Source organism: Vidua macroura, chromosome 2 (genome assembly GCF_024509145.1).
Source record: "Vidua macroura isolate BioBank_ID:100142 chromosome 2, ASM2450914v1, whole genome shotgun sequence".
NCBI classification, from domain to species: Eukaryota; Metazoa; Chordata; class Aves; order Passeriformes; family Viduidae; genus Vidua; species Vidua macroura.
The window spans coordinates 92,811,698-92,824,726 of record NC_071572.1 but is presented as its reverse complement, the minus strand read 5'-3'; the positions used below and the strand labels follow the sequence as shown (position 1 = coordinate 92,824,726).

Genomic DNA, 13,029 nt, shown 5'->3' with positions numbered 1-13,029 from the left:
TTTTTCTCTGTGTATTTCTGAAGGCTGCTGTCAGCCACACAGACAAGTAGGCAACCTCCCCAGACAAAATTTATGAAATGCCTTTTTCTTTGCATGGCACGGAATGCAGGGTGCATGTCCCGAGCATCCCTCTGGAAGTGCTTTAAGGGGCATTGTCAAATGCAGAAGGAAAAGGAATGCTTGGATAAGAAAAAGAATTGAACTGAACAGTGGCTGCTAAAATGTAAATCCTTGGGAAAACAGAGTGGTTGACTGAGATCATACAAGGTCATCTGGCCTGCAAGCTAAACAAGTGGCACTGTAGCGCTGTGCCAAAATGCACTCATGGATGTGAATGCAGGCAGTGACTCTTCAGTCTGCACACATTCCTAAAAGTGGTAGCATCTTAGCTAAGAATCCTTTACTTAAAATTAATTGGAGCAGTAAATAAATATCCCTAAAATTTGTACTGAGCAAGGTGGAGCCTGGAGGGGTTTGAGACATGGAAACTGATCTAAGCAGATGTACAGTCTTGCTTCTTCCCTTGCATTGCAGGCATCCTGCTCTGTGCTCCTGTGCTCACTCTTGTGCTGACATTTCGGCTTGGCTTTTCTTGCAGGGAGCTGATTCAGGTTGCCAGATTGTCAGAACAGTTTCCGAGTGAGCAGTAGCAGCTCACGGTCAGGGCTGCTGGTGCCAGCACCAGGCTGAGGAAGGATTTCACCTCCCTTTGGCAGCAGCTTACCTACAGTTAGATCCCTTCGCTGTAACAAAGCATTGGAAGATTCAGACTGGGCAGAGCTGAAGAACTGCATAGTGTGGAAGGAGCCAAACCCAGACCACCCTACCTGTCTCCAGAAGCACTCCCAGGGTTTGTGTCAGAGGAAACTGATCACTTGACTGCAGGAAAGAGCCAGCATGTGCAGTAGTGCTTGCTCAGTGTGACCAAGCTGAGAGCCAGGCCCAGGGCAGAGCAGAGCAGGGAGCCAACCTGAGAGTGCAGGGGTACCCCACTGACCCTGGCAAGGCACCTCCTCTTGGGCTTCCACTTCTCCTGCCTAGGGAAAGGCACTAATGCCAAAGCTGGTGAGCTCCTTAGGCCCAGATGGTGGCCAGGAGCATGAAACAGAAATGGTTGCAACGTGTCTTGGACTTGCTAATGCCACTGAGATTAAAAATTATATTCTGAACAGCAGGAAGAGAAGTAAGTTTTTCCTAATATAAGGCCTCAGGTAAAAGACCCCAGTAGAAAGATTTGGGGGCAGTTTTCTGAGCTGTGCTCCTTCACAGGTAGAAAGGATCTCAAGTTCAACCCTTTTCTAGCTTTTCAATAGTGGTGAAAATGCCCAACACAAGTAAGTCAAAATCCTTGGGCTGAGGCAAACCCTTGAGTCAGTGTAAATTACAAAGCCAAAAAAACAGCAAGAATTCCACCTCCTGTGAGCTGGAACAAGCATCTCAAGAGCTGCAGCCAGCCTCTAACCTCTCTCTGGTCCTGAGCATGGCAAGAAACCAGCAGCCATTTCCTCCAACAAACAATCCCAATTAAAGACCAACTAAACACAGTTTCCAATTTACACTCCTAGATTGGCAAGAAGATAGTCCACAGCTACAGAAGCCTTTACTGAGTGTCAACTCAGACTCAAAATGAAGCCTGACTACAGATGCCAAAACCCTTTGAGCTCCCTCAAAGTTTTTTGCGGGAATGCATGCCCAGGTACAGCAGTGCACTCCAGATAAAATTAATAGATGAAGCTCTACCAGTATAAAGGTTTATTAAAGCAGAAGCCAAGTCTAGCTCACAAAAAAAATCTCAGGATGCTAAAGCCTGATGATGATGAAAGGATCAAAGCATGACAGTTTTTAGACTTACAACTTGTCATGCACACTCCACTTTTGCCAGCTCCTGAAGACTCACAGAGGCATTTCTCTTTAAACCCATCACAAAAAGTCCACTGCATCTGTTATTAACCTTGTCATAGTTATAGAATTTATCCCAAGGCAAGTACTTCTCCATCTGCCAACAGACGCAATATAAAAATATGAGATGCATCTGCAATCCTCATCACAAGGGCTACTCCTCAGGAACTCCATTCATCTACTAATAAATGAAATGGGGTGGTCTTCTTAGGGAGACCTTCCAATTTCCTACAGTAGGACAGAAGACAGGGACCACACTCCTTAAAAAACCACAAAGGCTTCTGAGTTAAGAATTTGAGAAACTGTAACATCTAAGAGGAACTTGCAATCACAAGTGGTCCTGTGCCACTAGTTCTGTAGTTTGACTAAAAGCCGTAACTGTGCAAAATAAAATGAAAAGCAAAACTCTGGGCTCTGCAAGCCTCAACAATGCTCCGCATGTTTTCTCTACAATTCAAGACTAGGGCTGTCAACATTTCTGACCTTATAAATGGAGAGGACTGGATTGTCCATGAACTTATAAAAATACAGGGGAGGAAATCTAATTTTAGACACTGTGGTCCAGCATGTTTACTTTAGGAATTCAGATGTAAACAGTAATGGAAAAATGCTCTGGCTTGTCCTTTGTCTACAGATAAATCTTTGGCATCCAAGTTCCATGGTGTAAAAATTGTCTTTGCCCTAATCTTCTTCATTACTGAAAGAGCCCTTTTAAGCACTGTGATCTCTGAATATGGGTGAGAAAGTGCCGTAAGGCAAACAATGCCTTTAAAAGTGGTTTTGCCCAGAAGACATTAAATCCCTCTTAGTAAAGCATATCTTATAAAAGGCAGCCTACAGGGTAACTGGTCCTTTTAAGGGACAGGAAAATTCTAATTCAAACCATCAGTTCATGGCAACTGACAAAGAAGCCAAAAATGTCAGAGTCACCCCCAGACTGGGGTGACCCTCGGTGGTGGTAAAGTCTCTCCTCTAACCTGTGCTTTTAAAGAAAGACTCGGTAGTCTTCAGTCATCTGGTCTCAAGGCAGTTTATTGCATGTTATTTCAAGGCACACAGACTCCTTGGTATTGTCTCTGACTCTTTCTCCCTCTGCGTCTCTCTCTGTCTCCCCCACCCAAGGGGCTGGTGCCATCTTTTATATCACACATTACGTATTAAATGTTTATAGTTTTTCCCTAATGCCTACCACTTATATTGAACAGGGACTTTCTACTCTAAACTAATCTGTGAGTGCCAACATCACCATGAACATGGGGGTTAGGAAGGAGAAAGAAGGAGGACAGGGCACACCCAAATCCCTCCATCTTAGAACTTCTGACCCCCATGTACAAAACTCAGAGCCCTCTGTACAAGGCTTAAAACTCCCCTGTACAGCACTCAAAAATCCTACCTTTTACTTTGTGATTATTTCTATTATAATATTTAAACTTTTGTGATTTCTTGTTCTTCCTGCAAAATTGGTAAATTGTTCCATGGGTCAAATTCAAAACCACAGGGGTTTCTGGCTGCCTGCCAGGGTCTCAGAGGCTTCTGACCTGGACCCGGAACATCCAAGAGTGTCTGAGGGACACCTTGGGTTCCGACACAAAAAAGAGCAGATAGCCAGACCTCATGCCCTTCCTCACAAACATCAGCCCTTTGTATTAGAAGGTCATCCCAGCATGAGGCTTTGGGAACACCTACACTAGTAGTTTTCTACTTTTGCCTCAAGGTTTGAGACCTTCCATCACTCCTGCTCAAAACCCCCTGCTCCCTTATGAAGAAACATTAGATGTGGGGATACAGTGCCTCAACACCAGCAGAGCTGCCAGACACTCCCCACTACTCCACCCTGCAATAAAGTTTCACTCCCCAGCATGTGCCACAAATGAGCAATTAGAGCTTAGGCTGAGCAACCCAGTACTCCCCTCAAGCAGCAAGACTGATACAATGCATGAACACTTCTAACAGCGATGTTCACTCCCAGCACCTCTGTTTAAAGGGGACTCACAGGGAACACAGCAGGGCTCCTTCATTCCTCTGTTCTGCACTCCCACTGAGCGAGTCCATCGGCATCAGTGCCCTTGCCACCATGTAAGAATTAACTTGTGACCTAGCTTTGCTCAAGTCACTAAAACAAAACATGTTAAGAAAGCTCACAATCACACTGCTCTATTACAGCATTAAAGGTGCCAGCAGGAGCAAGGAGTCAGTGCTTTCTGGAATAACCAAGCCAAGAAACTTCTGCAGTTTCAGCTGTGACCAGCTCAGTGACTCCAAGAGAAGACACACCTGTGGTTATGCGATGCTGGAGAAAATGACTGCCAGCCGTTCTCCTCCTCCCGACTACAATTCTGTTGTCCACTATTCTCAGCCACCAGTTTAAGTACTTCTAGGCCAAGATCTAAACATGCAGGTTCTCATGAAACACTGTCAGTTTAAAAACTCTGACCCAAATTATTTTAATTATCATAAAACTTGAACAGTTATCATTGGCTTAATCCCAGTGATCTGCTTTTCTACAGACTGCAGCACACATATTTAAAATACAGCAAAATATTATTGCTTAAACCTTTACTTTCCCAAATGCTCAACACCAATAGCTTTCGCTAAAAATGCTGAGTGCTTCTGCATCCAGGAAAACCTGGAAGGCCATTATTATAGCCTCTACTCAGACTTCAGTCACTTCTGTCCTGACTGGGAGAGGCAGCTGGGAGCCCTAGAGAGCCGGGAATCTGCACCAGGCACTGAGGTATTTGCATCTCATGGCTGGGGTATGTGCTGTGCTGGAAAATAAAGGAGCCTTCAAGAAGATAGAAACTAGAAACAGACCACAAACTGTAGTTTTTATAAAAACTACTTTGAGAAACTTGTGGGAGTGCTGATGCTCTAGGGAAGCTCAATAAGCTAATTGGGAATGGGCCATTATATGGATCTTACTGCTCCAGATGGCAGACGCAGTAGGGAGCCTTGCAAGGCAAGAATTTAAAATGTGTTGCTAAACACAACTGGCAAGGATAGAGAGCTAAGACCAGATCCAGGGCTGTAACAACAGGGAATACATACCAACTCGGTTTGGACAATCCTGCTGAAATCAAGTAAATACTGAAGTTTTGCACTTTTGTCAGTAAGCCAACATGCACACACTGGAACCAAACAACAAGGTAGATAGGTTAAAGCCAAGCTCTGTCCACAAAACCTCACGGACCTTCTAACACTACACTGATTATATTTTATTTATGGAAATCTGTCTGAAAAGACAGGATGGCTAGACTGCACAAACTTTAATTGATCACTACAGAGTTTGAAGACATTAGTTAGAAATTACAAGACAATCGTAAAGTTAGGGCAGCTTTTCTATGAAGACACCTAAATTTCCATTTTAAGTTACCAGTATGTAGAGGAATAAAAATGTATCATTCATTTGCAGCAGACTCTTGTATAGCATCTCAGAAAGGTCATGAGTGTTCTTTGCTCAAGAAGCATTAGGATGCACCCATTCCCTTTTACCTCTGAATGCAGTACTGAAATGGGAGTTGGACATTTAACACAGTAGCACTGATATCTGCCAAATTAATTACAGCCCAATGTCAGCTTCTTATAGTCCACTAAAATATGTATTAACTCAAATGCTACATGTTATATGATCTCTTGTTCTCTCAGAATTCAGCTAAAGAGCCCACTAACAGACTTTAAGGCAAATGACCTTTTGCATATTTACAAATAAAAACTATCTTTGATATTCAAGCAAAATAAATATGTACTACTACTTCTGAGCTAAGTATCTCTGCACAAGAGATCATCAGTTTTAGGTATCTATTGCACTGTCTCTTGTTGGTAAAGTACATTTGACCTTGATCAAGACAAAAGTTTCAGTACTCTTTTGTTACTAGAACTGAGTGAGAATAGTTAGAGGATGATGCATCTCAAAGGACGTGTTTGCACAGTGTAAATATATAAATATGCTTTTGTGCATAAATATTTAAGAAAACTGGACTACTTCTGTATGAACCCCCAAGTGTCTTCAGATGTGAAGAATTCCTATTTTGTCTTGCATTTTCTGTCTTTATATAATGTGTTTGACTACTAAATTCAAATAATAAAGTTTGCTTTTGAAAAAAAAAAAAAAAGAGTTCTGCCAGTGTCAATGACTGCTGTGGCACACAAGTTAACACTGGGCAGCACAAACATCTGGCACACATCCATCCCACAGGCTGATTTTGTAAGCAAAGGAGAACATGGAATAATCACACAGAAGGAAGGCACACTTCTTGCACCACAAACCAGCTACAGTGACAGACACCTGTCACTGCTCCCTATGTGGGTGACATCCCCTAGGTTCAGCATATTTAGGAAGAGCTTACTGCTGTCTAGAGACAAAAATTCAACTCAGCCTCTGGGAGAGGCAAGGTTTCATGGTGGGGGAAGACAAAACAGCACATGGAGACAAACGTCCACCCAACCACCCCACCATTCCTGGTTTCTTCAGCAGCTAGAAGATGCACACCAGAGAAAAGGACAGCAAACAGAGCTAAGGTGTCCCCACCAAAGCCTGTTCTGAAGCTACTGTGACAGCAGGCAGCACCTTAGGCCCGGGTAGGGACTCTTTTCTTCAGAGAATCCCCACATCCCCACCCCATCCATCCGAAGCTGGGGATGCTGCCTCCACAGAGATATTCCATCAAGTGTTCTCTGCTAAACAGCATTCAGGCATCTGAGGGGCTCTCCAAGTGCTGGAAGGAAGTGGAGATTAAACTTTCTCTGGGAAAGTAGAACACAATGGGATCATCAATTGCTGCAGGAGTTCTGTAGCTGTTGCTGCACATTACTAAGGAGGAAACTGGAGACTGGATATGTGCATCAATCAAACAATGCAGCTTATATAATAACATTCCTAAAACACTGCAATTTCAGCAATAATGACTCCATGTTAAATACTTGCAGGGATTATTGACAATCCACAATATATTACACAAAATTACATCTTCCATAAGCATGGTCAGCATTGGATGGATACAGGAGACTTTTATCCCACCAAAAAAACATTGAACCTTCGCTGGTTAAAAATCTGGAAAAATATTCTGTGAAATGAAGTTATTGTGACTCCATGTGCAAACTCTCAGAGAAATTAATACACTTTGTTACTGAGCAGAAAAAGCTTAAGAAACATGGAAGTAAGGGTACTTGAGCAGAGTTTTCAAAAGTAGGGCTTGTCGAGGAGAGCAGACCTGATCAAACTGATGCAGATGGGATTTGACTTGGGAGTTATGGGAATATGCATTAATACAATTCTAGTGAACAATATATCTCAGTTTTAAGACATCTGATACACTTTAAGTGGCAAGCACTAAACACAATTTGTGACTCCTATTTGTTTAAACTCTGCATTGCAGACAGAATGAATACAAAAGAAATATGAGACAGAATGAAATAAAATTCCTCCACCAAAGTTGAAAAGCCCTGCATCCAAATTCAGAACTTCACAATGTCAAAATAAGGCCACGTTACTTCTGGTATTCTTTATTAAAAATACTGCTGTACACATGAACAATGAAAACAGGATTAAAGATGAGTAACACATACTGGGATCATGACATTAGAACTTAACATACTGGTGCTTTTTAGGGGAAGCAGTTGACACCTGAATTACTGAAACAAGGGCAAATCAAAAATACATAGGTACCCTCAACAAAATATTTACAATATAGTAAATACAGCAACAAAATTTAAAACAGGTACAAAAATTAAAATGACCAACATCAGATGATTTTAAAGGTTGTCCCTTCTGTGCTTTTAGCTGTAAAAAATAGGAAGGTCAGAAATAAATTTCCCATCTGGGAGGGCACATCCTGGTGACTCTTCTTTTAAATACAGTTACACGGTTCTTCCTATGAATGGATGAAACTACAACTTTAGGACAACCTTCTAAATGGAATTAAAATGGGGTAGAAGGGCTCTCCCCAAAAAAACACCCAAGCTGAACTTCAGACTGTTCAAATCATTCCCAAATACAGACCAAATAAAATAAATAGAAAACAAAGCTCAACTTCTTTTTAATTTTATGTATTACCTGACACCAAATATTTTCTGGCTGACATTATGTATGAAAACTTATTAGCTGTCTACCTTTTTATTTTTAAACCAAGTCCTGAGGTTACTAGGGGCTGAAGCAAACTGACATTATGCAAATACATACAGGTTTGCAATTTAGACATGTCTTGCAGAGGGTGTGCTGGTCTAAAAAGGATGAGAATTCAAGCCCTATTTTACCCCTGCCTTACACTCCAAAAAATATTGGTCCACAAATTAAATTTTCAAAGGTTCCCAAACCCCACAACTGAACAGATGATCCCCTTTCATTTTCAAAGAAAACAATACTGGAAAAAACCTCAGCCCGCTTATAAATTAAGCATTCCATATTTCTTCTAGAATACAAGTACTTCTTTTTTTGTACAAAAGAATTACAATATGATTTGTCAAAAAACATAGAAAAGACAGCTGCTCTTCCTCAAATACATGAGCTAATGATAAAAGACTGTTCTGCATGTTCACTTTTCAAAGTTCCTGTTCCTTTTATATTAAAAAGAACATTCTGGCAACTGTTATCGTTTGAATATTAAACATTATGTTCCTTTTAAAATTGCAACAATAATTGATTTTTAAACTCAACAACTGATGCTACTTAATGTGGATTCAACCACATTTTCTAAAATGTGTAAAGCATGTCCCTAGTCTTCAAAGCTTTCGATGTGAAGAGAGTTGCTTTTTTCTTGATGCAAGTCTCAAGGCGGAGAATCATTTTAAAGCTTATAAAAGTGGACAGAGAAATATTAAAAACTTCTCTGAAAACTACAAATATTGAGAATCATTAAAATTGATGTCAGTAACATCAGTTGCAAGTGCTTAGAGTCTGTCCTGACCTTTTGAGTTTCCACATTTTCTTCATGGTGAGCACCCAGTGCTATTAAAACATTCAGTGCTGGGAAGGACAGATACAGTCTTCACTACTGCTTTAAGAAAGGAAATTCCTACATATTTGGCAGTCTTCAGTATCAAAGTGTAGGTGTTTAACTAGAAATCCCATGAATACCCAAGTTTGGAGACAACTGCATGTCCAAAAATTAGAAAGGTAATTGAGGAGCAAAATTCCAGACTTTTGAAACTGAATTACTTCAGGAATATTCATGTGTTGAGTATTAGCAAAAGTAATATTACTTTGGGCTAAGCAGTGACTGCAAAGGCACAGCAGATCATTATCCCTCCAGATTCAGGCTGTAAAACTTGAAAAGCTCTTGATGCCAGACAACTGCTGTGTTTAGTTAATCTTCTTTTAACAGTGTCTTTGTATCTGTATCCAGTGTAGCGTACCATAATAAAGCTGTGGTTCAAAGAACAGAACTTTATACAAAAATTATACTGTAAATAACCTAAAGTAATACACTCCTGAAACTTCAGGCATTTAAACAATTTCTTTAAAAAAAAAAATCTATTAAAAAAATTGCATAAATGTAAATGCTTCTGACTACCAGGAAAATGTACAAACAGTTTTTAAAAGGCGCTGGTTGTGTTTAGAGCAAGTTTGATATGCTCCTTAAATTAAAGATGTTTCCCATTATGCTGTTTTCGTCACTTCGCTTAGACAAAGTTTAAATCAAATGACAGGGGACTTTCTTTCCTTTTTAGTCAATTCACCAATATTTCAGTTGACTGGTTTTAAAAAGTTGGTTTTTTCTCATATTTCTTTGAACTAACAGTGGGTGGCATACAGAGCTTGCATACAACACACTTTTACAGAGGTTACGAACTAAACGGTCATTAATAGAACACAATTTCTATTAAATTATTTACCTGGTCCTTTATGCTATTCTGGGTGCAAATAATATCAAAAATGAATAAATTTTGCTATATCCTCAGTGACAAAAATGTATCCCAGAAATGTCCTTGCAAAGAGTTTCCCTTAAGTATACAATGTGGCAAAACTTCAGAGATCAGAAAAGTCTTAAAAAAATTAAAATTAGTGCATATACAAGTGGAAAAAATAAAAGTAGGAACATCATGCACCTGATGTGTTCCTTAATCTAAAATAAATTCTTCACAGATAAAGCCTCCAATGGCAGCCTTAGCTCTAGGATAAGTGAAACATTCTTCCCTTCAAGTAACAGTGTACCTGACTGAAGTGCAAGCAGCTTTGCTCATCTCCTGTTTGTTTCCCAAATGTGAAATGAGATGACAACAACAATTCAGCTGTAGTGCAATTTGCTATAGGTTAAGTTCCTCAGCAATGTCCTGCATGCTTTCAGCAAATACTACAACTGACCATTTGCGGCTGCAATCAGTTCTTGAAAAGTATTTTCAAAGCAGCGTTTTAAATCGCTGTAAGTTACCACAAGTACACTCTTCTCATCTCTGGAAATGAGGCTTATTTTTTCTGGCACACCAGCATCTAACTGTAACAAGAATGCAAAAGATAAAATAAAAGAAGTGTGAAAGAAATGGCAAAACATTTCCCCAACAACAAAAGCAATCAATTTCTTGGCAAGTACATTGTTATAGTGCAGTTCAAATCCACTAACAGGACACAAAGGAAGAATCTGAATTGCACCACAACAACGTCCTTGCCAAAAAATCGAGACATTTTGGTCTTAACCTGACGGACATTCCAGACCTTAGGACTAGATTATCATTGCTTCCTTCCCTTTCCACAAAGCTAGTAATCCTGTAATGCTATACTTCCCTGTGTAGAAAGCCTGGCAATTTTTTCATGTACTTCCTGAAGAACAAAACTAAATTTGACATTACATTTGCACATATGATCCACAAGCCTAAACGTCAGGTAGGTAATTTGACAGTAATTTACTTCTTGTCCACACCGAAATGAGATAATGGATTGATCAGCCCCAGGTAGCCTGAAAACTGGTAGAAACCCAAACAAACCTCACATTTTTGACAGTACTGGAAACAAACTAAGCTGTATGGTACATTTAATCCCTTAGAAATAAAAAATTACTTTGGTATAATCCATAACCAAATGGATAATTTGGGGTAGAAGATCAACATTTGTTCCACATTTCTTCTCATGGCTTGTTCTGACTTCTCAAATTGAATATGCACTTTTTTTTAATATACCATTAGATCCTAATTTCTAACAGAGGAATATCCTGCTTTACATGCTGAAGCCTATTACATCACTGTTTCTTATATTCTTCTCACCGTGCAAGAAATCTTCATCAATAGAGAACTGTCAGACTCTCTTATTATGCATAATTTTTTTAGTTTTGTTTTTGTCAATGTTTATAGTTCCACCACAGTCTTTCTTATTCCAATACAAAAGGTGGGGCAGAGATAAGTGAGATATGACACTACCAATCCATTCTTTGGAAATACAACCCCAGCAGGTTTATAATTGTTTGTAATATTGTACTGTTATAATATTGTACTATTATTGTATTATATTGTACTGAATAGAAAAACAATGAAATTCGTCACAGAGATGTTCCACTAGCTGCTCTCTGGAGCAACACAGCAAGTTAGCATTTTCTTGCATTTCTCTTCTAAAGTAATGTTTTGAGTATAACCTTAAAAGTTGGAACCGCCACATTTTAAAGCTGCTTTTTGAATGGTTTCAGAAGGACAAAAGCAAGCCAATTATCTTCTAATTTTGTAGAGTAGGATAAAACCACCAGTGTCTTCCAACATCCATTACAAAATCTTAATACAATTGAGGTGTTTGTGAAATATTGTCCACCGTTCATTCCCATTATCATCATACAACAAATCAATGAATAATAGAAGGTCTTCCTAATGGAAGATCTGTATTAAGAAAGCCACACTGCTAATTATAAACATCAATATTTATGGCTTTCTTTCCTCCTGTGGATGCATAAATCAATATTCTCAGCTGAAAAGATGCTCAAAACACCAAAGAAAGTTTGTTGGTTTGGTTTTTTTTAAAACAACAGAATAGCTTTCATTCAAAAGGAATGTGTTTGGCAAGTACCAGTAAAGTCCATATAACTCCTACTAGTACTTCTACAGTTTCTGAAGTGCTTTTTAGAGTGTATTTCCAAAGCAGAGTTCTGTAAGTCTTACATTTTTTGTGTGCTGAGCCCACAACCACAGAAGAGAAGAGCCTCTGTTTAAAAAGGTAAGCCATGAACATTTATAGAACAAGGCATTCTTTGACATTGTCTCTTACCTGACCTATGAATTCAGGACTGTCCCCTCTTGCTACAGTACTGTATGAGTCACTGCTTTCAAATCATGATGGCATTTCAATGCCTACTTGAATGTCAACATGCTTTCTTTTTGATTTAGCCTCAATCCCTTTAATGTCCTTTTTAAAGTGATTACAGACACCAACCAGAAAGATAAAAAGGAGGTTAAAAAATGCACAGCAGTGGTCTAATAGGAGGTTAGAAACCCTGACAATTTTAGAAAAATATTTAACTGCATAGTTATTACACATCAAAGGATCTGAACATATTCTACTTTTCTTGGAGGAGAAAGTTGACTGTCCTAGTCCTAGAAAATACTGGGCACTACAACTGTGTATTGTCAGTGTCTGCATCACCATTCTCTACAGAGCAAGTGAAATTACCAAGCAGCTACAAAAGCAAGAACAAAAAAAGTTGCAGCGTCTTAGTCTCCCATGGATTATTGAAGTTTGGCAAAACAATGTAAAATAAGTTGAAATCCGATCTACCAATGAAAAAAATAATCAGCTCACATACTTTTTAATTTATGGAGCAAGACAAGTTCTTCATCTACTGAAGATCTTGCGGTCTCTCACACATCTCCTGCTATTAATCATGAGAGTGCTCAGACAAAATTCTGCTAGAGGTGCAGCTCTTAGAAAACTGCAAATAGCTTTGTTAAGTCAACCTTTGAAAACAAAGGGCTGGAGAGGCTAGGGAAGTTATTACAGAAGTGGACTTAACATATTAAGTCACAGAAATTTTCCAGCACCGTCCATGGCAAAGATTTTGCACAAATTTCTGTTGCAGTTTCCCTCCTGTCTCCTACTCGAGTCAGCACAGTTTAGGAATGGATCTTGCCTTATGACCATCCTTTGTGATAACTACCAGCAGAAACCTCCCCCAGTTAAAGGAGTATTATGGATCCTTTATGCTGTGTTGAAAGACCAGAGTA

The 13,029-nt window shown here is 39.5% G+C and overlaps 2 protein-coding genes across 7 annotated transcripts in view; one reads left to right on the top strand and one right to left on the bottom strand.

Moving 5' to 3' along the window:
- FLT1 (fms related receptor tyrosine kinase 1) overlaps positions 1 to 5,975 on the top strand; it is a 107,849-nt gene extending 101,874 nt beyond the window's left edge. Inside the window, exon 30 of the mRNA XM_053971968.1 lies at positions 4,063 to 5,975. Coding sequence (XP_053827943.1) covers positions 4,063 to 4,267 — 205 coding nt within the window. The 3' untranslated portion in view covers positions 4,268 to 5,975. The remainder of the gene's footprint in view (positions 1 to 4,062) is intronic.
- Positions 5,976 to 7,381: 1,406 nt separating this feature from the next.
- Positions 7,382 to 13,029, bottom strand: part of PAN3 (poly(A) specific ribonuclease subunit PAN3) — a 78,863-nt gene continuing 73,215 nt past the window's right edge. For 4 of the 6 annotated variants that reach the window (XM_053971961.1, XM_053971962.1, XM_053971963.1 and 1 more), the window contains one exon: positions 7,382 to 10,328. In XM_053971961.1, the coding sequence (XP_053827936.1) occupies positions 10,188 to 10,328 (141 nt within the window). In that variant the 3' untranslated portion in view covers positions 7,382 to 10,187. The other 2 variants (XM_053971966.1, XM_053971964.1) reach the window with 2 other exon arrangements.